This window comes from Bos taurus, chromosome 17 (genome assembly GCF_002263795.3).
Source record: "Bos taurus isolate L1 Dominette 01449 registration number 42190680 breed Hereford chromosome 17, ARS-UCD2.0, whole genome shotgun sequence".
In the NCBI taxonomy this organism is placed as follows: domain Eukaryota; kingdom Metazoa; phylum Chordata; class Mammalia; order Artiodactyla; family Bovidae; genus Bos; species Bos taurus.
This window is the reverse complement of record NC_037344.1, coordinates 9966787-9990561: the sequence shown is the minus strand read 5'-3', so window position 1 is coordinate 9990561 and position 23775 is coordinate 9966787. Positions and strand designations below refer to the sequence as shown.

The following is a 23775-nucleotide window of genomic DNA, read 5'->3' as shown; positions in this document are numbered from 1 at the left end:
GATTATATACATATATATATATATGTATGTATGTAATACATAATAAAGCTTCACTAATTAAAAATTATTCAGACATGGGTCTAGGTCCATAATCATTTGTTTGGGGGCTTTTTATAAAGTTTGCTAAGCTACTGTGATTTCTTTGTTGTATTTAAACACGTAAACACAACCTTTGCAAGTTCTCTCAACCACATTCAGAAACGTTTATCTTACACCCATGCCATCACATCACAGAAAGACTCAGAGTTCCGTCTTCTTAAAGTGGTTTTTATTAAAGAGCTTTACCGGATGTCACCTTGACCTTTTCCTGAGTTTCCCGGAGTCCCTGTTTACTCTGTGGTTTCTGAGAGGTGAGTTACTGGAAACCTAGTTGAATTAATCAGCTATCCCTCACAATAACCTCCTTGTTGCTATGGCTACTGAACGGTTTTCAGTCTGTTTGCTGACTGGCCCGTCGGCACCTTCTGCCCCCACCCCTGCGTTTGCACAGTGAGGGACACACTCTCTTCCGGCTCCTGTCGGTATCTTTGCCTCCTTATCTCACTTTGGCAGCAGCTCCTGCCCAGACTCTCTGCAGGCGCCCTCCTAGTTTTGGCCCCTTGGTGGGTCTCTTCCTCGGGGTTCGGTTCTGTCCACCACACAGCCACACTGATGCCTGGGCAGCTCCACTGACCCCCGGGCTGCATGGACAGCCATGTGCTGTACCTCCCAAGGCTATATCAGCACTCATCCTCATCTCCACAGAGCCTTGAGCTCACCTGACATCTCTCCTGGGATTCCTCAGGGCACCTCAACTCAGCACGTCCAAAATATGCCCATCGCCTCTCCTCACAAAGCTCCTCCTCCACATCTCCTCACTCAGCGCCGTTGCCGCCCCACAACAACCTATGTCCAAATCCTGGGTCATCTTAGACCCCCGCCCTCCTCTCTCAAGCCCTCTGTCCTATTCACCACCAAGAACCGTCCGTTCCGCTACCTGAAGATGTCCGCGGTCCCCTTGCCCCTGCTCCACCTTAGCGCCTGGTCTCCATCTCTTACCTGGACCACCAGATCAGCAGCCTCACTGGCCCTCTGCTTCTCCTCCAATAGACCCTCTAGATCAGCACTGTCAATACGGCCATGGCAACTGGCCATATGTGGCTGCTGAGCCCGTCAAATGTGGGACATCAATTTTTTAAGTTCTATTTACATGTCAGTAGCCACTTGTCGGAGAAGGCAATGGCACCCCACTCCAGTACTCCTGCCTGGAAAATCCCATGGATGGAGGAGCCTGGAAGGCTGCAGTCCATGGGGTCGCTGAGGGTCGGACGTGACTGAGCGACTTCACTTTCACTTTTCACTTTCATGCATTGGAGAAGGAAATGGCAACCAACTCCAGTGTTCTTTCCTGGAGAATCCCAGGGACAGAGGAGCCTGGTGGGCTGCCGTCTATGGGGTCACACAGAGTCAGACACGACTAAAGTGACTTAGCAGCAGCAGCAGCCACTTGTGGCCAGTGGTTACCAGATTGGAAGGAACAGCTCTCGACTCTACAGATGTGCTCAGAATCCCTCACGAGCTACCTCAAGGTGGTTTACAGACCTTTTCATTGTCCCCATCCTTAATCCTCTCTGCTCCTCTCTGATGCTCTTGGATATAGTGAATTTTCTATTTCTCAAAATCACCATGTGCTGTCTCCCTTGGGATAGGAACTCCTGTGGCTTGGGTTAACTTCCCTCTGTCTGTTTGGCCAACACCTTCTTTGTCTTTGGGACTGAGCTTAGCAGTCACTTCCCTCATCTCATGCCCTGGACCATCTCTACCCTGACACTCCCCCTTCAGTACACCTACCCTGACACACGTGGTCCTTACCCGTCGACCTCAAGCACCCAGCATGCCACACTCTAATGCCCAGTTTACTTGTCTCCTCTCTTCCCTATCAGACGACACACTCTGTGGGCAGAGACTGAGTCCCCCTCGGCTGCTCTTATATCCTCAGGATTAACAAGGTCCCTTGCCCAGTGGAGGCTTCCATACACCTGTGCCTACCTGTCAATTCCTTGACCTTGGTCTTGGCAAATGATTTTTTTGGATATGACACCAGAAGCACAAGTGGCAGTAGGAAAGTTCAACAAGTATGACTACCTCAAGCAACAGCCTCCGGGGGCATCCAGAGGGGAGCCTGGAGAAATACGACAGTGATCTCTGAGCACCAGTGCCCTTAACCATGAACGTGGCGAGTAAAGGCGGTACGACGGGCAGGGACTCCCTGTTTGTCCACGGGAACTCGCACCTTCCAGCTGTGCTCCGTGGCCCCAGCTCCCAGCACATGAAACACACCCATCCTGAGGCCACCCCGACCTCTCCACGTCATACCCAAAGTCATCCTTTCCCTGTTTATCCATAATATTGAAAAAAACCCAGAACATTCTGACCTATTTTATCCCATTCCCCTCATCTTTATGTTTAAATACATGTGATACATTTTTTTCAGTCATGCAAACATAAAATAATTTTCTTAGAGGAAAATAAGCCCTCATTGGCACAATGCACCCAGGGCAAGCAGTCTGAGTCCACCGCACCCTTGAAACGAGAACTCTGTAAAGGCAAACTCAAAACAGGGCTGCAGAAAGAGACGCCACGAACGGTTAGTAAGTGCCCTGTTGGCCTCACCAAGCAGACAGAGGATGAGCTCCGCCTCGTCAATTCCTAGTTAATTTGAAACCGTTACCTATGATGATTTCCTTTCCAGGAGGAGTATGTCTGGGCCCCTCCCTGGTACCCTGGAAGATAAGGCTTTGCTCACTTTGCTGACTCTGGCATAAACAACCCTGCCTTTATTTAGAGTCTTTCTTAGTCATGGTCTCGTTAAAGAAGAAGGCAGTTTAATATGGCTAACAACTGTGTTAAATGGTTGTTTCCCCTGGGAGACAGAATAAGGCTTTAAATCTTGCCTGAGGTCTCTTACACACACACACACGGTGGGGGGCGGCGATGGTGTTGCCCGTACTTTAGCTTATTATTACACATGTAGTATCAAACAGTCTCATTTCCTTGTCACCTGAACAAGGGGCAGAGAAGGAGGTGTCCCCCCAGGATCCAGGGGCAGTATGGCCAGGCTTTACTTCCGAGCAGCATCCTGACCACACCGGGCCAAGGGGCTTCCTTCAGCAATGGTGATCCTCACAGCAATCCTTCCTTGTCTCCAGCACCAACATCTTTCATCTGGTCAGTGAGTCAGGAAGCATCTGTAGCACATTCAGTGTGTTTTAGCAACACCAGCCTCCCCTGGCACAGGGCGGGACGCACAGAGCACTGCAGTAGTCATGAATGGATGTGAGAGCTGGACCGTGACCATAAAGAAGGCTGAGTGCCAAAGAACAGATGCTTTCAAACTGCGGTGCTGGAGAAGACTCTTGAGAGTCCCCTGGACAGCAAGGAGATCCACCCAGTCCATCCTAAAGGAAACCAACTCCGAATACTCATTGCAAGGACTGAAGCTGAAGCTCCAATACTTTGGGTACCTGAAGCAAGGAGTTGACTCATTGGAAAAGACGCTGCTGCTGGGGAAGATTGAAGGTGGGAGGAGAGGGGGACATCAGAGGATGAGATGTCAGATGGCATCACCGACTCAATGGACATGAGTTTGAGCAAACTCTGGGAGATACTGAAGGACCAGGAAGCCTGGTGTGCTGCAGTCCACGGGATCACAGAGAGTCAGATGTGACTTAATGACTGAACAACATCAGGGCACTGGGAACGGAAGCACCTGGAAAGGCTTCTATGCTGACCGAAGTCTATGGGACTCACCACTGGATGACTGCCCCCAATGCAGAATGGCTTTTTCTGCCCATGTCCCTGCTGGGTCTTGCCAACTGTAGACTGTTACCCCCTTGAGGGCCCTGCCATATGCCTGTTTGTCTCTGTATACAGTTAACTAAAACAGCCTGATGGATTTTCTTTTTGGTGGTGCTGAGACATGGTTTGCTGCTGCTAAGTTGCTTCAGTCGTGTCTGACTCTGTGCGACCCCATAGACAGCAGCCCACCAAGGCCCCGCCGTCCCTGGGATTCTCCAGGCAAGAACACTGGAGTGGGTTGCCATTTCCTTCTCCAATGCAGGAAAGTCAAATGTGAAAGTGAAAGTGAAGTCGCTCAGTTGTGCCTAACTCTTAGTGACCCCATGGACTGCAGCCTACCAGGCTCCTCTGTCTATGGGATTTTCCAGGCAAGAGTACTGGAGTGGGGTGCCATTGCCTTCTCCGAGAGACATGGTTTGGGGAAATGCAAACCCAATCTGGAAAAGTGGAAGCAAAACAATGAACGTTTGTTTGGTGCTTGTTACCTTGTGGTTGTGTTATTTCACATGCTTCAAAAATTCCCATATAGTAAGATGGGTATTATTCCCATTTTACAGCTGAAGAAACTGAGGACCAAGAAATGTAAGTGGAGTGCCCAAGAGAAATGCTGGTGGAGGAGCAGAGGCCACGCTCTACTGTTGTCCACAGTGGTCATCATTTTGTGGCAGATTCTGATGTGGGCCTCAGAACCTTTCTGGAGGAGACACTGACCGCGAAGATGTGGAACAGAACCAGCAGGAAAGCGGCAGGCAGCCCACATGGTGGATCCAGCCGGCTTAGGGCTGGCATGCTTCAGTGTGCGGGAAGCAGCGGATCTGCATCGCTCTCAAAACCACCTCGAGTGCAGTCACGGTGGAAATCGCCACTATTGCTGCCTGACACGAAAGCACCCGCTCATTAAAGGAGAAACGGGGGTCTCAGAATAATTTAACACACATGGCTGCTTGCAGCGATCTCTTCTGTTGATGATCATGAAACTGAAATTCACACCCTCTCCACATAAAGAAGGGAGTCTCCCGGTGTGCACGTGGGGTGGGTCCTGTATCGCTGTGTCTGCTCCCATCGTGCCCGCCTCCCCCGTGCAGAAGAGCAGCTTAGCTCTGAGAGCCACCTGGGCTGTGCAGCCTTCCTTCTGCCACCACAGAAAGCAATCACAGAGAGAGAAGACCTTCTGGTCCCACCCAGGGACTCGCTGGTGCCCACCCCAGCAATGGGTAGGTTCTTAGCCCGGTTTACTGTTTAATGATCATTAGCAGAGGTGAAAACCTCCCCTCCGCCCTGAAACCAGCTCAGCCTACGGTGAGGCAGACCCTACATGTGGTTTTGGGAACTGCTAAACATATGTGATGTTTTAGTATAACACCAGGTCCACTGCCTTCAGATGCAACCCCGCGCCTCACAAAATGATGCATTCCAGAAGCTGCCAGGGAAGCGCCAAACGCGTCTGAAGAGTCAGAGAGCAATGCAGCTTCCGTTTGTAGGACTTCTCCTGCTCGTTCTCTGAGCTCTGGAGACGCAGCCCAGCCTGGGACGCAACGGCAGCCAGCAGCCTGAGGCCCTCCTGCATCGCGTGGCGGGTATGGGGAGCACCAGCAGAGGGTTGCAGCTGCCACTGGCTCCCTAGGGACCCTGAGAAGTCACTCTCTGGACCTCTGCCTCATCTTCCAAGAAATAAAGATTCTCTGAGACACCCTTACTCCACTTCCAGAAGCCTTCCATGACCCCTGCCCAGCACGACTGACTCCTAGACCTACCCGACAAGGTTTTCCAGCAACTCAGAATAAACATCCGTGAGCACACAATGCCCAGTGTGCTCATGTCTGCAGAGCTCCCAGCCCCCGCCCTGGATGGTGTTGTTGGTGGTCTTGAGCACGGGGAAAGCTCCCCGAGGCCAGATTTGTCTCTCTCCCTCCATTGCAATGCCTGCCGCTTTTAGACACTAATGTATTTGTTGAATTAGATGAACCTCTTCCTCTATCAGAGCAAGTGGGAATCCTAAGGACAGGAATGGGAATAATGAGAATAATACCTATCTTACAGGGAGTTTTTAGAAGGGCATGAAATAACACAGGTACTGAGGCATCTGAACAGATCCCCCTGCTTCCCCTTTTGAACAGGATGCTCTCCCTTAAGAGCAAGCGGTACCTAAAGACAGGTATTCTGTCCCCATCTGTACCTCTCGTCCTGGAACACAGGGAGGGGCTTGCAGACACGTGAATGAATGAGCGGCATGTATGCTCTCAAAGATCGCTCTGTCCACAGTTACCTTCTGCCCTGTGGAGTGTTCTAGCTGCCTCATTTTAGACTCTAAGCAGTTTGAGGGGTAGGTTGGTGTCCTATAGTTATTTTGTATCCTCTGTAGTCACAGGTTTGCTAGGCATGAGGCAACGTATTATGTACACGGAAATAAAGTCCATTACAATAGTATGGCCTTGATTCTACTTAACAGAGAAAGGGTAACATTTTGCTTCTGAGAAATACTATTAATATCATCCTTTAACCTTTACAAGAAGCTAGAACCCTAGCTGTTCTACACCCTGATCATAGCATAAATAGCCCTTGATCTCCATGAATGAATAGACGCTACCAATAAATTCATGAGAAATGTGCCTTCTTCACTAATAGGAAATTAACTGCCACTCCTAGCAATACCTAGAAAGTGACTGTGTGTACCGAGTTGCTCAGCCATGTCACTCAGCCATGCCTAACTCTTTGCGACCACATGGACTGTAGCCCACCAGGCTCCTCTGTCCATGGGATTTTCCAGGCAAGAATAGTGGAGTGGGGTGCCATTTCCAGTATTCCTCCAGGTGATCATCCAAACCCAGGGATCAAACCCACATCTCCTTTGTCTCCTGCACTGCAGGAGATCTTTCCCTGCTGAGCCATTGGAGAAGAAAGTGACTAGTAATTCTCAATTCTCTCTGGAAGAATAAGGAATCTGTGTGCTTTACATATAACACCCATTTAGAATGCAGAAACACACCCATCCCTAGAAGCCTGGCCACAACTGCTTTCTTTGAACCTTTTTTGGGAGGGAGACTGATGTTCGGAGGGTTTGGGATTCATTCAAGTTGCTGACCCGTTCAAATACTTGACTGCCAACCTGATCTTTCAGACGCTGTTCCTTCACTCACCCTGGCCCTGTTCTGCCAACACACGTGTGCACCATGTGGGAGAAAACCGTATGTCCTGAGAAGTGTGTACACATGTCCCCAGATACGTGCGTCCCGAGGCTGGGCATACTAGGCATGCTACTTAAACAGAACTTGGATTTACAGGCACAAGGTTCTTGTCTGTGTGACTCTCAGGAACACATGCTCTTTTTCCACAAAGTGACCAGAACGAGGCTCTGCGTACAGAGCCAGTCCTCCTGTAGCTCTTTGTTGCCTGGAAGAAAATTCCACAAATGTTGACTCACTAATTTACTCTAATGAAAAAGCTGTAGGCAGTCTCAAGTCTGAGTAAGCGTGAATGTTAGAAAGGTCCCTCCAGACTTACAATGCGTTTTTCAATGTTCTGTCTGGGATGGGAATATATTAATAAATAGAGCGTTGAAGATGCTTCTGTTAAGCTACTTCTGAGGGCAAACATCTCTGATTGTTTAAAATGAAAGGTTTTAGGCTTAAAGTGATTCCAGTGGTTCCCCAAAGAATGTTCTCCACCCAGCAAAAGTGGAGTCAGGTGGATTAGATCTACCCTTCCACCAAAAACAACACAAAAATGGTTTTTGAGATACTACATATCAGTCAATGAAGGACAATGACCTCTAGAACAAAACAGAAAAGCTTTGTGATGTTGGCATTGACAAGGAATTCTTAGCTACAAAACCAAAAACATGATTCATGAAAGAAAAAATAATCAACTGAACTTTCTTAGAACTGAAAATCCCTGCTCTTCAAAAGACATTGATAAGAGAATGATAAGATAAGCCACAGAGAGAAAATACTTGCAAGTTATATGTCTTATAAAGGAATTATATCCAGAATATACAAAGAACTCTCAAAACTCAACAATCCAATTACAAGCAAACATCCTAGTTTTTAAAAATGAGAAATAGTTGGACAGATATTTCAGCAAAGAGGACACAGAGATGGTAAAGAAGCATAAGAAAGGACCATTAATGATGAGGGAAATGCAAATTAAAACCATAGGGAGACTTTGGGGCTTCCTTGGTGGCTCAGACAATACAGAATCTGCTGCAATGCAGGAGACTCAGGGTTTGATCTCTCTGGTCAGAAGATCCCCTGGAGAAGGAAATGTCTATCCACTCCAGTATTCTTGCCTGGGAAATTCCATGGATAGAGGAGCCTGGCGGGCTACAGTCCATGGGGTCGCAGAGAGGTGGACATGACTCAGTGACTAACCAACCACTATTGTTATCTTCTCAACAACTCTATCCTGAAATAGAAAATGGTAACCCACTGCAGTATTCTTGCCCGGAAAATTCCATGGACAGAGAAGCCTGGAGGGCTACAGTCACAAAGACGGGTCCTAAAGAGTCAGACACACGACTGAGCGACTAACACTTACTTTCCAGGGAGACATCACCACACAGCTATTAGAATGGCTAAAACTAAAAAGACTAATGATACTGCATGTCAGCAAGGATATGGGGCAACCTGTATTCACACACACTTCTTGAGGGATTGTACAACTATGCAGCCACTTTGGAAAATAGTTATACACCTACCATATGACACAGGTCTTCCATGGCCGCCAGTTATTCACTCAAGAAAAAGAAAGTGGTGTCCATATATAGACATATACATAATGCACAACTTCGTGTGTGTAGTTAGTCGCTCAGTCGTGTCTGACTCTTTGAAACCCCATGGACTGAAGCCCGCCAGGCTCCTTTGTCCATGGGGATTCTCCAGGCAAGAATACTGGAGTGGGTTGCCATGCCCTCCTCCAAGGGGATCTTCCTAACCCAGGGATCGAACCCAGGTCTCCTGCATTGCAGGAGGATTCTTTACTGTCTGAGCCACCAGGGAAGCTCGAGAATACTGGAATGGGTAGCCTATCCCTTCTTCAGGGGATCTTCCCAACCCAGGAATCGAACTGGAGTCACCTGCATTGCAGGCAGATTCTTTACCAGCTGAGCTACCAAGGAAGCCCAACTTACTCTGAAACTGTCCCTAATCTGGAAACAATCCAAATGTCCATCAATGGGTGACGGGACCCCCAAACTGTAGAATATCTTCACAATGGGAGGTCGGTCAGCAATAAGTAGGAATGAAGTATTGCTATATGGCAACAGCATGGATGAGTCCCCAAATCTTATGTCAAGCGAAGGAAGCCAGATACAGCAGACTACATACTATAATACTGTATGATTCCATGGGTATGAAACACTAACATGTATCAACCAATCTACACTGCCAGAAAGCAATCCAGAAAGCAACTGAGGAGGAGGAGGCAGCAGGACAGCTGATGGATGAACAACAAAGTCTACCATACAGCACAGGGAACCATATTCAGTAGTCTGCAATAAAAGATAATGGAAAAGAATATATATATATGTATAACTGAGGCACTCTGCTGTACAGCAGAAATCAACAACAGTGTAAATCAAGTATACTTCTGATTTTTTAAAAGGGCGCAAGAAAACTTCTGGAGTGATGGGGATGTCTGCTCTCTTGATTTCAATCATTGTTTCATGGGTGTATACATGTCTCAAACACCCCAAACGGTACGCTTTAAGTATGTTCAGCTTATTTTGTATCGATTTCACTGTAATAAAAAAATACTGAAAACATATTCATAGGAAGGACTGATGCCAAAGTTCCATTACTTTGGTCACCTGATATGAAGAGCCGATTCATTGGAAAAGATCTTGATGCTGGGAAGGCAAAAGGGAAAGGGAGGAGCAGAGGATAGATGGTCAGATAGCATCACCGACTCAAAGGTCATGAATCTGAGCAAACTCTGGGAGGCAGTGAAGGCCAGAGGAGCCTAGCATGCTGCAGCCCATGGGGCAGCAAAGAGTCACACATGACTTAGTGACTGAACAAGACACTGATTTGCTTTGGGGGGATCTGGCAGAAAATCATCATTTATGACTTAGACACTTGGCTATTGCTTACTGAGTAGCCACTGGCAAGCAGCTCAATGAGCTGGTGCTAAAAACAAGCCAGCGGAGGACAGTTTGACACCCTGACTACTGGTGTGGCCTCTGGGGGTTTTCACCATCCCACTGTGCACTGAGATTCCCAAAGGCATTGAGATTCCTTAAGGCTGTAGATAAACAAGTTTTAACTTCTGTTGTTGAGTCTCATTATATGCAAAGTACTTCAAAGTGTATCTTTTTCATGAGATTACCTGATGCCAATTACACACTCATTTTACAACTGCACTTGTGCCTGCCAATCATTTGCATGAATAACATGTTTCATCAAGAAAGAATCACACCTTCTGCTCCCTGGCCCCTGCTCCCAGCCCAGGTCTGTTAGGAGAAATGCTGACTGAAACGGCCCACTCTGGCAAGCCACCATGCTAACTATGTGGATGAGTTATTTTACAACAGGAGGGCCTGTTAAGGAACACGGAACTAACAAGCCACCACCAACTGGAAGCGTTTGGGAAAGGTCAAAAGGAGATGCCTCACGTCCTAACAACCTTCCAGAATCCTCCTCGCTGGAATCCATCTTGGCTGAATGAGGTGCACGCCACCAAGAAGGACCCTGAGTCAGAATAAAGAATAACTGGCCAGAGACAACCTGGGAACTAACCCCATTACTATAAAACCCAAGACTTCAAGCAACGTGGCAGAACAGTCCTCCTGGGTTCCCTTACCCTCCTGCTCTCCACCCAGGCACCCCTTCCCAATAAAGTCTCTGGCTTTGTCAGCATGTGTGTGTCTTTGGATAATTCATTTCTGAGTGTCAGACAAGAGCCCCCTCTCGATCCAGGAAGGAAGGAAGGGTTAGTCGCTCAGTCGTGTCTGACTCTTTGCGACCCCATGGGCTGTAGCCCATGAGGCTCCTCTGTCCATGAGATTTTCTAGGCAAGAATACTGGAGTGGGTTGCCATTTCCTTCTCCAGGGGATCTTCCCAACCCAGGGATGGAACCCAGGTCTCCTGCATTGCAGGCAGATTCTTTATCGACTGAGGTACAAGGGAAGCCCCTCGATCCTGGAAGGAGTCCCCCTTTCTGCAACAGCTCCACTAAGAAAGGCTTTCAACAAAACCAACAGGAGAGTGTTAACAGTGCTCCTGATTCTTGGGTGGATGACCCTGCCTCATGCTCTACTTTCCTTTGCTTCCTTTTGTGAGAGTTGTGAAGAGCACTGTTGGCTGTGTTCCCCAAAGTCTTGTAGCCCATCATTTATTATCTCGGAGATTTTCCAGTAAGTCGTGCTTTGAGGCCACTGATAACTAGTCCAACTATCTATCACTGAATTCACCTTGTGGGAATTTGATTCTTATCACGTGAAATGTTCAGAGAAAGTAAAGGCCAGTGTGATATGCACTGGGTCTTCAGTGTAAAACCCTGGAAAGCGACATTCTTTTATCAACCAACCCCAAAAGACATACCATTCCAGTGGCATAGACAAGTCTCTAAAGGATGAACCATTATTTCAGTAGCAACACAATTATAATATTGGTCATCAAGCCTGTCAACATTGTCCTCAGCAACAAGGAAACAGTTGAAAAAGGTTTCTTATCCAAATCACATGGGCTGAACTTGGGCAATCAATGTACCAAAAGAAAGCAAATATAAAAATGTTAAATTAGCATGACCGTGTACAACTTTTTTCGAACCAGAACTGAAGAAACTGCTTGCAAAATGAAATGAGAAGCACATTTTAAGTGGCATGACAAACCAAGTTATCCGAATCAGTATTTTGTAGAAAGTGCTAACGCCTTGACTACATCTGTAACTCAGTAAATTAGAAACAAGCTCAAGAGTTTACTTTGCATATTTACACAAGACAAGAAAGGTGACTCCTATGAAGAACAGTGAATATAAGATTCCGAATCTGGCAAAAAATGCGATGATCCCAGCTGGCCCTGGACCACTAATAATGTTTTTGAAAGACTGGGTTATTAGATGAACAGTTGTAGAAGATGGAAATTATTTATGCAATGCTAAAGCAAACATTCCCATTAACCAAACATTTCCTAAGTTGCCAGCAGAAATGAGAAACCTGACCTGACACCTGCAGCAAATCTGAGGCCCTTCCTTCTCTGGCCCCGAGCTCAGGGTTTTGCCACGATGGCGCACATTTCTCTTACACTCTGCTCAGGAGGGGAAAGAGCCACACCTTTCACTTTAAATGAAGTTTGTTTCAAAGGTATTCTGAAAAAAATAATTTTCTTCCTAATCAGGTGTTTTTTTTTTTTAATGAAAAATGTTGGGATCCTAGTCCCCTGACCAGGAATGGAACTGTATTGGAAGTATAGAGTCTTAATCACTGGATTGAAGGGGAAGTCCCCTGATCAGTTTTTAACCTCTCGTTGCCTCCTGTGGATAATATACCCCTGTTCTCCCCAAAGCCTCAAGAACTTTCTCAGCTCTCCGGTTTCTCTGGGCCCACAGTGTGTGGGTGACAGACACCAACAGGCTCTACTTACGTCATGCATGGAGTCCAGAAGCTTGGTTAGTTGGTAGAACCTCTGCCAGCTCTGCCCAGAGTTGCTGGGACACTTCGTTACCATCTTTCTCAGCTCCTTGATGTAATTTGTCCTCATTTCTTCAAACGCAGCCTGGCTTTTGAGGCCATCCTTTGGAACTGTGGTGAAGGAATACAGACATGTAAGTTCTCAAAATGGAAATCAGCTTTAGCACCTTCGTGGTTAGATGGCGTAGGCTATTTTGAGGTCATGAGGCTCACACTTTGAGACTGACACTGCATCTTGCTTACTGCATTGATCAATATGTGTGTGTGTGTTCAGTTGTGTCTGACTCTGCGTGACCCCACAGACTGCAGCCTGCCAGGCTCCTCTTCCTTTGTCCATGGGATTTTTCCAGCCAGAATACTGGAATGGGCTGCCAATTCCTTCTCTGGGGGATCTTCCTGACCCAGGGATCGAACCTGCATTTCCTGCATCTCCTGTATTGCAGGAGAGTTCTTTACCACTGAGCCACTGGGGAATCCCTTATGAGTAAATATGGTAGCTGCTGCTGCTGCATCGCTTCAGTTGTGTCTGACTCTGTGCAACCCCAGAGACAGCAGCCCACCAGGCTCCCCCGTCCCTGGGATTCTCCAGGCAAGAACACTGGAGTGGGTTGCCATTTCCTTCTCCAATGCAGGAAAGTGAAAAGTGAAAGTGAAGTTGCTCAGTTGTGTCCGACTCCTAGCGAACCCATGGACTGCAGCCTACCAGGCTCCTCCGTCCATGGGATTTGCCAGGCAAGAGTACTGGAGTGGGGTGCCACTGCCTTCTCTGAATATGGCAGCTATATAATGGTTAACCTCTGTATACACACATATACAAGAGAGTAACTGGCTTAGCAGGTGTATGTTAGAATGCACTTTGCTTATATTAACTTGCTTCATCTTGACATCAATCTTATGACCTCTTATGACATAATCATTATATTATCCTCATTTCACAGATGTGGAGACTGAAGATTGGACATTTAATCACTAGCCCAAGGACACAATAAATACATGGCAGAGAAAGAGCAGAAACCTAGGTCTGCTTCCAATGCCTGTCTCTTAACCTCAATGCTACACTATCCTGTGGCCTGTCATCAAAGTTTTTATGAACCCTAACTTGCCAATACGTCTGAGGTAGGAAAATATACTTTGATTTTTAGGACAACTGGAAGAAACACAGACAATCTAAGCTGGGGCTGAAATTAGAAATTCAAGTTCAAATGTCAAAGACACTTGGGGAAACCAGCTGTCTATCAGGGGGAGGACATGCTGCAAAGAAGCACTTCCTATTCTCTTTGCTCTAAGATCACATGACCACTGAGGCACTGTCACGTGACCACCCAGACAGCCTGCCGGCAGGTCTGTGCCCGGATTTGTGTGTGTGACGGGTAAAAGGACAGTGCTGTACATACAAAACAAGATCACAACCTTCCGAAGGGAAGAAGTCACATTCACCTTTATCTTCAATAAGAGAAAATTAAGAAGTATGTTTTCTTCTTTCCTTGTATAGAGCGTGCCTGTGTGTGTGCATGCGCACACAGTCATGTCAGACTTTTGAGACCCCATGGAGTGTAGCCCGCCAGGCTCCTCCATGCATGGAATTCTCAGGCAAGAATACTGGAGTGGGGTGCCACTTCCTTCTCCAGGGGATCTTCCCAACCCAGGGACTGAACCTGGGTCTCCTGCATTGCAGGCAGATTCTTTACCATCTGAGCCACCAGGGAAGGCCTATAGAGTTGCTAGTTTTTTCTAATTAAATGAAAAACATCTCACTGAAAATAATACTTTGAAATTCAGCACCTGTAAGCATAATAAGTGCTTCTGGGACCTCAAAGGAGGTGATCTTTCCCAGGACACACGTGAACACAGTTTATGGACACAGGGAGCAACCTGTGCCTGCATTCTGCGAGGAGATGGAGGGCAGAGCGTAAACTACAGATGCTCCCTTTGAAAATCCACTTACACGCTTGCTTTTGTTCACTACAGCCAATACGTACTGATGCTTTAACTCTGAAAAATAAAGTCACTGAGAACTTTCATTTTTGGAAGATGAAGATGAGAAAAATTCATCTTGTGGTATTAATAGTCTTGAGTATGAAATTGCTCTTACTTTCATTTCTCAATTGCACATGCTATTTGCTCATTTATCAGATCAGATCAGTCGCTCAGTCGTGTCCGAACTTTGTGACCCCATGAATCGCAGCACGCCAGGCCTCCCTGTCCATCACCAACTCCCGGAGTTCACCCAGACTCACGTCCATCGAGTCGGTGATGCCATCCAGCCATCTCATCCTCTGTCGTCCCCTTCTCCTCCTGCCCCCAATCCCTCCCAGCATCAGAGTCTTCCAATGAGTCAACTCTTCGCATGAGGTGGCCAAAATACTGGAGTTTCAGCTTTAGCATCATTCCTTCCAAAGAAATCCCAGGACTGATCTCCTTCAGAATGGACTGGTTGGATCTCCTTGCAGTCCAAGGGACTCTCAAAAGTCTTCTCCAACACCACACTTCAAAAGCATCAATTCTTCGGCCCTCAGCCTTCTTCACAGTCCAACTCTCACATCCATACATGACCACAGGAAAAACCATAGCCTTGACTAGACAGACCTTTGTTGGCAAAGTAATGTCTCTGCTTTTGAATATGCTATCTAGGTTGGTCATAACTTTCCTTGTAAGGAGTAAGCGTCTTTTAATTTCATGGCTGCAGTCACCATCTGCAGTGATTTTGGAGCCCAGAAAAATAAAGTCTGACACTGTTTCCACTGTTTCCCTATCTATTTCCCATGAAGTGATGGGTCCGGATGCCATGATCTTCATTTTCTGAATGTTGAGCTTTAAGCCAACTTTTTCACTCTCCACTTTCACTTTCATCAAGAGGCTTTTTAGTTCCTCTTCACTTTCTGCCATAAGGGTGGTGTCATCTGCATATCTGAGGTTATTGATATTTCTCCGGGCAATCTGGATTCCAGCTTGTGTTTCTTCCAGTCCAGCATTTCTCATGATGTACTCTGCATATAAGTTAAATAAACAGGGTGACAATATACAGCCTTGACGTACTCCTTTTCCTATTTGGAACCAGTCTGTTTTTCCATGTCCAGTTCTAACTGTTGCTTCCTGACCTGCATACAAATTTCTCAAGAGGCAGATCAGGTGGTCTGGTATTCCCATCTCTTTCAGAGAATTTTCCACAGTTTATTGTGATCCACACAGTCAAAGGCTTTGGCATAGTCAATAAAGCAGAAATAGATGTTTTTCTGGAACTCTCTTTTTACATGATCCAGTGGATGTTGGCAATTTGATCTCTGGTTCCTCTGCCTTTTCTAAAACCAGCTTGAACATCAGGAAGTTCATGGTTCACGTATTGCTGAAGCCTGGCCTGAAGAATTTTGAGCATTACTTTACTAGCGTGTGAGATGAGTGCAACTGTGTGGTAGTTTGAGCATTCTTTGGCACTGCCTTTCTTTGGGATTGGAATGAAAACTGACCTTTTCCAGTCCTGTGGCCACTGCTGAGTTTTCCAAATTTGCTGGCATATTGAGTGCAGCACTTTCACAGCATCATCTTTCAGGATTTGAAATAGCTCAACTGGAATTCTATCACCTCCACTAGCTTTGTTCGTAGTGATGCTTTCTAAGGCCCACTTGACTTCACATTCCAGGATGTCTGGTTCTACGTCAGTGAGCACACCACCATGATTATCTGGGTCATGAAGATCTTTTCTGTACAGTTTTCCTGTGTATTCTTTCCATCTCTTCTTAATATCTTCTACTTCTGTTAGGTCCATAGCATTTCTGTCCTTTATCGAGCCCATCTTTGCATGAAATGTTCCTTTGGTATCTCTGATTTTCTTGAAGAGATCTCTAGTCTTTCCCATTCTGTTGTTTTCCTCTATTTCTTCGCATTGATCGCTGAAGAAGGCTTTCTTATCTCTTCTTGCTATTCTTTGGAACTCTGCATTCAGATGCTTATACCTTTCCTTTTCTCCTTTACTTTTCGCTTCTCTTCTTTTCACAGCTATTTGTAAGGCCTCCCCAGACAGCCATTTTGCTTTTTTGTATTTCTTTTCCATGGGGATGGTCTTGATCCCTGTCTCCTGTACAATGTCACGAACCTCATTCCATAGTTCATCAGGCACTCTATCAGATCTAGTCTGTTAAATCTATTTTTCACTTGCACTGTATAAGCATAAGGGATTTGATTTAGGTCATACCTGAATGGTGTAGTGGTTTTCCCTACTTTCTTCAATTTCAGTCTGAATTTGGCAATAAGGAGTTCATGGTCTGAGCCACAGTCAGCTCCTGGTCTTGTTTTTGCTGACTGTATAGAGCTTCTCCATCTTTGGCTGCAAAGAGTATAATCAATCTGATTTCGGTGTTGACCATCTGGTGATGTCCATGTGTAGAGTCTTCTCTTATGTTGCTGGAAGAGAGTGTTTGTTATGACCAGTGCATTTTCTTCACAAAACTCTATTAGTCTTTGCCCTGCTTCATTCCGTATTCCAAGGCCAAATTTGCCTGTTACTCCAGGTGTTTCTTGACTTCCTACTTTTGCATTCCACTCCCCTAGAATGAAAAGGACATCTTTTTTGGGTGTTAGTTCTAAAAGGTCTTGTAGGTCTTCATAGAACCGTTCAACTTCAGCTTCTTCAGCATTACTGGTTGGGGCATAGACTTGGATTACTGTGATATTGAATGGTTTGCCTTGGAAACGAACAGAGATCATTCTGTCGTTTTTGAGACTGCATACAAGTACTGCATTTTGGACTCTTTTGTTGACCATGATGGCTACTGCATTTCTTCTGAGGGATTCCTGCCCGCAATAGTAGATATAATGGTCATCTGAGTTAAATTCACCCATTCCAGTCCATTTCAGTTTGCTGATTCCTAGAATGTTGACATTCACTCTTACCATCTCTTGTTTGACCACTTCCAATTTGCCTTGCTCATTTATAACTGGTATCAGTAAAAATTCACTTGGGTCATCAGCTCTTTAGAACAGCTAAGTATGTTTTTGAGTGCTACATGTAACCCCGGGAATCAAGAATACCACTGCTCCCAAATAAACCCTGTTGTCCTATATAAAGATATGGATTATCTTGCAAATTCACTTCACACATGATGTTAATGACCTCCTTGAGTTTTAATTGTTGAGGCTTTTGGTTTGTGGTTTATCTTAACTCTATTTTTGTGGGGAAAAAATAAATCCCTGTAGGCATTGCACACATTCCTGAGGCTGCCACAATATTAGTTGTGGTTTCAAATATTTGACATTCACACTCATAATTAGATGGCCTTCATTATGTAACAGTTTTTTTCTTTCAAATTAAACCCTTGTTTTAAAAGTATACAAAAACATAAAGAACGATGGAAATAGGTAGAATGTTAACTGTGAAACTATAGATGCGCTTTCTACCAAAATCTTAAGGTTAACCCAAAACTTTATAAAATAAACTGAGAGTTTATATATACATGCTTTCACAGCCCACCTATTGAGACACATTTTTTTTTTAAGTTTCAAAATGTTATGGAGTAAACCTTTCATTTATACAGATACTTATGGATATTACACATTTAAAACATTACCTAAAATGAGAATGGAGTGAGCACATTTCATGACTGTATTTCAGTGCTGTTTGGTGTAGCTACTGAGATTAACCAAAAGCTTTCATACTTCTGACAGTTGTGTTATCAAAAATTCTCAAGATGATGAACAACTTGTGTCAAATATTACTTGTGTTTTACTGCTGTGACGGAAATATATTGTACCATTTTCCCAGCCAGATATTTTAGAAGTTGAAACAGACCCACAAATAAAAGAGAACTTAGGCAAAACCTCAAATTTTGGAGGTCTGCCTAGATTTTCTGAATTTACTTATTAAATGCAGCAGGGCTCCTGGAAATCATCCAGAATCTATGGGCTGGAGAAGAGCAAAAAGACAGCTGGGTGGGAAGCTGGTTTGCTTTCCTGTGTGAGCAAAAAGAACATGATCTTCTTGATGTTACAGCCTTACTTTCCTCATACACCGGACATCAGGTGTGTAATGTAACCTTCTAAATAAGAAGAAAAATTTTCCTACATTCTATCAGAGATTAGCAAAATAAGCTTACTAAAGCCTGAAGTTTTCATGATTTATACAATTCTTTACTTCTGTTCTCCTGTTTTTTTTTTTTATTTTGCTTTTTCTGCATCAGTAAAAATCAGCCTTGAATGTACTGAATTACCTGGAAGCTAATAAATTAATTTAGGGAGCTAAATGATATCAGAATTGATTATAAGGTTGACTGACTAAATGGATGTAAAAGGACAAGATACCAATAACAACTGAGTGGCCAACGTTTATAAAGGATTATTATCATGAACAATTTTAGAAAAAAATTTAAATTCTATCACCCATTTGATATTTTTTTCCTTTTTCCTTTTTTAAATTTCTTCTAACAGTTAATGATACAGCTTGGAAAGAGGACTGAAATCACTGTTGCTGAATGTAAAGAGTACATTTCCAGGGAATTCCGTGGCAGTCCAGAGGTTAGGACTCTGCTTTCACAGCTGAGGGTGCAGGTTCAATCCCTGGGCAGGGAACTAAAAGTACATTTCCCAAGTTCTGTTCTAGAAAGGATATGCTGGGAGCCTCAGAAATCTGGAAGAACAATGGAGCAGGGAGAAGAGCCTGGTTCTACTGAGCCTGTGGACGGAGGACTGCAAACACCAGCTCCTGAATGTGGGCTGAGCGTACAGTGAGGAGCGGTGGGTACTGAGGACTGGTGGGGCCTGCAGTAAACTGGGGAGAGCATGGGTTCCCTGTGCAATCAAAGTCCATGGCAATCAAACACGACAAAAGGCCGAAAGCAACCTGAAAAGCCTTGCTGGCCAAGCCAAACACAGCTGAGACACGCTGACCCCAACGCCCTCCCAGGCTGCTGGTCTGTCTTCGCTGCTGGAGTCCAGCCCAGCCGGCTCACCCTCCCCTCTCCCTGCGGCTGGGGGTCCCCTGCTGCCAGCCTACCTTCCACCCTTGCATCCGGCTGGAAGGGAAGGTCAAAGCCCTGGGTCTGAGTCCTAATTCACCAAGGAGGCTGCACAAGTCACACTTGCACGCCTCTGTTTTGTCCACTTTAGACAAGTTAGCAGTCTTGCACCATTAAATCAGATGATAGATGGAAAAACTCTTTGGAAACCTGAGAGAGGCCAGATGTGTGTAGGGCAGATACTGACACACCAGCCCCTGCCTTCCCCTTCCTGCCCTACCAGGTGCAGGCTTCACTCTTCCCCAGACCCAATTCCTCCATGCTGGGATCAGCAGCTTTTCTCACCCATTCTATCCTCAATGCTTGGCTGCTCATGCCACTCACTTCCAAACAGCTCTACTGAAAACCCTTCACCGAAGCCACTGATTCCTGGGCCGAGGGGAGGGCTGGGCATGTCTCAGATGCTCTTTTCAGCTTCCAGGGGGTCACTCAACAGCCTCTCCTCCTTTGAAGTTGGCTCCACTTGCCCTGGTGTCCTGGCACCCAGAACATTTCTCCTTTTCCTCAGTGGTCACGGCACTTGGTTCTGAGATTTCCTCTCTATCCTGTCTCCTGCCATCATCCCAGCCTCACCCTCATCTGATGAGAGCTTCCTCAAATTCCTTCCCCTCTGTTTGGAAAGGCTTGGGCCGCTGTCTGGGGAAGAAGTGTTCAGCATCCTTGCCAAGGCTAATCCTGCCTCCCTCGTCTCTCCTGGCTCCTTCTGCCATCGACTTCTCTCCTCTCATGCTTGGTTCCAGATGCCCGAAGCAGCTTCCCATCAATCTGCAAGTCCCTGGCCGTCTGGCCCCTGCCTGATGCCGCATGGTCAACCCCAGTAGGCTTCTGTCAGCATTCCTGGCTTCCACTGGAAGCTCTGCCACGAGTCACGCCTCTGGGAAGCCTTGACCTCTGGGCCCTCTGCCAGCTCCTCTGCCTCCCTGATGGTTCTCCCTGTCCCTCAGCACTGCGCTCCTCCTTTCACGCGCCTCAGTGGGTCTTCCCTCTTCTTCCTGTGCCTCGGCACCCCCACTTGCCAGTGGACTTTCCTGTTCTACAAAGATCATGTCAAGCTTATATGTCAATATCCAAATTTGTTTTCTGAGTTCAAGTCTCCCAGTGTCCCCCTCTTTAGGCCTCCCTCTGAGGCTACGCATGCTCAGTCACTCAGTCAGGTCCGACTCTTTGCGACCCCATGGACTGAAGCCCGCCAGGCTCCTCTGTCCATCGGATCCTCCAGGCAAGAAGACTGGAGTGGGTTGCCATCACATCCCGCAGGGGATCTTCCTGACCCAGGGATGGAACCCACATCTCCTGTACCTCCTGCATTGGCAGGTGGGTTCTTTACCACTCAGCCACCTGGAGAAGTCATTTTATACTCCATAAAATCCGCTCCAGTCCCAACAAGAATGCACTTCTCCTCACAGTATCACTACCACCTCACAATCATCTGTGCCCTCAAAACCCAGGTTGCTTCTGATCCAGACTGTTTTGCGCCCCTTCTCGTCAAGGCTGACTCTGCAGTGTGTCTCGAATGCATCTGGCGCTGTCAGCAAGCTGCCCACCATCATTAAGAAAGTTAAAGTGTAGTCGCTCCGTCATGTCTGACTCTTTTGACCCTGTGGACTGTAGCCCGCCAGACTCCTCTGTCCGTGGAATTTCCCAGGCAAGAATACACCATTATTCAGGCTGTTATTTCAACAGCTTCACAGCAGGTCTCTGGGCTTCCAGTCTGGCTCAATTCTCTGTCTGACTTGGCCTCTCTCTCTCCTCATCCTATCCCCTTTCCTTCAGTCTATCTACTGCCAGACGTCTTCATGAAGCCATAAAGGACCCCTATGGCCATGTCAGCCCACTGCTCAGAGCCTTCTGGACCACACTCCCCTGCTTGCCTAATAGACAGCAGATGTCTTCAACAGGTGGGAATTTTCCAGTTCAATCTACAGGGCAACCATGCCTCCCCAGTCCAATAGTACCTGATATACCTTGAAAAATTGGTGGATACATAAATGAGATAAAAAACAAAAATCATAAACAGGCAAAACAACTCCGCAGAGCTAAGCACTATTATGTGGGTCTGCTTCCCACACCACCATGCTCTCTCACGCTCCCCAGCAGGGAGGTCAGCTCATGCCTCGGACTCAATCCCTTACCCTGGCAAAGCTCTCTGAGATGAAGCTTCATCAAGCATCCTCTGATGCCAAGAAGTGAGAATGTGCTTCCCTCCTCTGAGCCCCCAGGACAGTCTTTATCATGGCAGACAATCACTCTCCACAGTGTATTAAAATGACCTTGAATTTATCTTACGGGAGACAGTGAAGGACAGGGAAGACTGGCGTGCTGCAGTTTATGGGGTCGCAAAGAATCTGACATGACTCAGTGACTGAACAACAAAAACAAAACTCCCCGAGGGTTGAGACTGTGCCTCATTCATTCTGGTAGTTCCTGAACTGCCCAGTCCCACCATATACATAACAGACACTTAACGAATCCTTAGTGGCCGGATGGATGAAGGGATCAAGGCAGGTGCGCCACCCAAAGCTTCTAACTCTGCGAGTAACTTAATTCATCCTGCACCAACGCCCTCTGCCCACCTCCTCTTACTTTTTTTTTTTTTAATACTGACTATCTGGCCCTAGAAACAGGCTAGTCTCCGAAAGGGAAGATGATGTGACAGTATAAAAAAGTGCCAGTTGGACATCAATTTACTCGTGCTCAGCAGCAGCAACACTTTCATTACGGTGTATTCCTCGAAGGTGAGCTGCAGCCGGACAAACTGAAGGCTGATCTGGTGCATCCCCTGGCAGAGCTCATACATGGCAGACTGGTGCATCTTCTCTCTGCAAAGGAAAAGCAAAGATGTCTGAGATTGGAAGGTCCAGGACCAAACCCAGACCAGCAGCCCCAGGGAGCCCACGGAGAAATCCGAGTCTGAGTTATGCCTTTGGCTTCAATACAGAGCAGGTGTGTATTTGCAAAAGAGAAGTCAGCTGCCTAGCACGGTGACTGGTAAACTGCCTCTCGACCAACCTAGCCAGGCTGTTTATTCGTCCCCTTGGAGAATGTCAGAAGCACCGAAACCAACCTTTTTTCAAAGTGTGCCATGACTCCCCTTTACATCAAGGGTGATAATGTGTGATGGTGCTGTGTGTGATACTGAGATCATCCATGGAGTGGAGATGCTGCTGTGATGTGGGGTGAAGCCCAGAGATTCCAAGCCCTTACTGTTTGGAAGAGCTGTGTTAGATGCTATGGACACATGGCAAGTATGACCAGTCTCATTTCCACATGGGACCTCCATTACCCTCCCATAGAGGTTGTGAAATGTGCCTACTAATGCTTTGCAGCAACACATTTAACAAGACAAACCAGGCACTTCCCTGGAAGTTCAGTGGTTAAGACTTAACGTTCCAAGGCAGTGGCTGTGGGTACAATCCCTGGTCAGAAAGCTAAGATCCCACATGCCTTGTGGCCAAAAAACCAAAACATAAAACAGAAGCAATACTGTAACAAATTCAATAAAGACTTAAAAAAAGAAAGAGAAACTGAATTTTGAAAAGTGAAGGGAAATCAGACAACATTTAAAAAGATTCCTCAAATGGAACCTCTCTGGTCCAGGAGAAGATGATTTGGGAATGTGTGTGAAACATATACATCCATTCAACCAACCAACAGAGCCACTCTCTATGCCAAAATCCAAGTGTTTCCATAAAAATCCACAAGATATTACAACACAAGTCATGATTATCTCTTTCCGTGAGAAGGAAGGCAGGCATCATTTAATTGTTCAGATGTTTTTCCTCAAAGTGATAAATCCTCTGGGAGGCCCTGGGTAAGTACCAAGTTATGATGACCAGAAATAAATGAGTGAAAAAGAGACTACTAGTGAGAAACATGCCTGATGACTCAGGCCACAGACACAGCAGAGTTGATGATGGCTGATCCACTTCTATGAGTGACTGAACGCAGGGGAGCGTCTGTGGCAAAGCCACCCTGGGACTCCTCTTCCAGGACACACTCTTGGATTCCAATGGCAAAATTCTCTCTAAAAGCCATTTGTAAAGAACTCATAGAACACGTTGCATTTTTCTTGGTATTATTGCTATATGTTTTTCTTTCCCCGTAATAAGCTAGGAGATATTTTTAACCATTAAAAATTAGAAAATTTTTTTTAATGTATGAAATTTTAAATTTAATTAAAAATTTTAATAAAAAAATGCAGCATGTTGGATCTTATTTTCCCTACCAGGGATCAAACCTGTGACCCCTGCATTGGGAGCACAGAGTCTTAACCACTGGACTGCCGGGGAAATCCTTTTAATTGAAGTATA

General features: G+C 46.0%; 1 protein-coding gene across 7 annotated transcripts in view; it reads right to left on the bottom strand.

The window, feature by feature from the left end:
- NR3C2 (nuclear receptor subfamily 3 group C member 2) overlaps positions 1 to 23775 on the bottom strand; it is a 439920-nt gene that overhangs the window by 30811 nt on the left and 385334 nt on the right. For all 7 annotated transcript variants that reach the window (XM_059876106.1, XM_024977376.2, XM_010813712.4 and 4 more), the window contains 2 exons: positions 22154 to 22284; positions 12415 to 12572 (listed from right to left, as the gene is read on the bottom strand). In XM_059876106.1, the coding sequence (XP_059732089.1) occupies positions 12415 to 12572; positions 22154 to 22284 (289 nt within the window). The remainder of the gene's footprint in view (positions 1 to 12414; positions 12573 to 22153; positions 22285 to 23775) is intronic.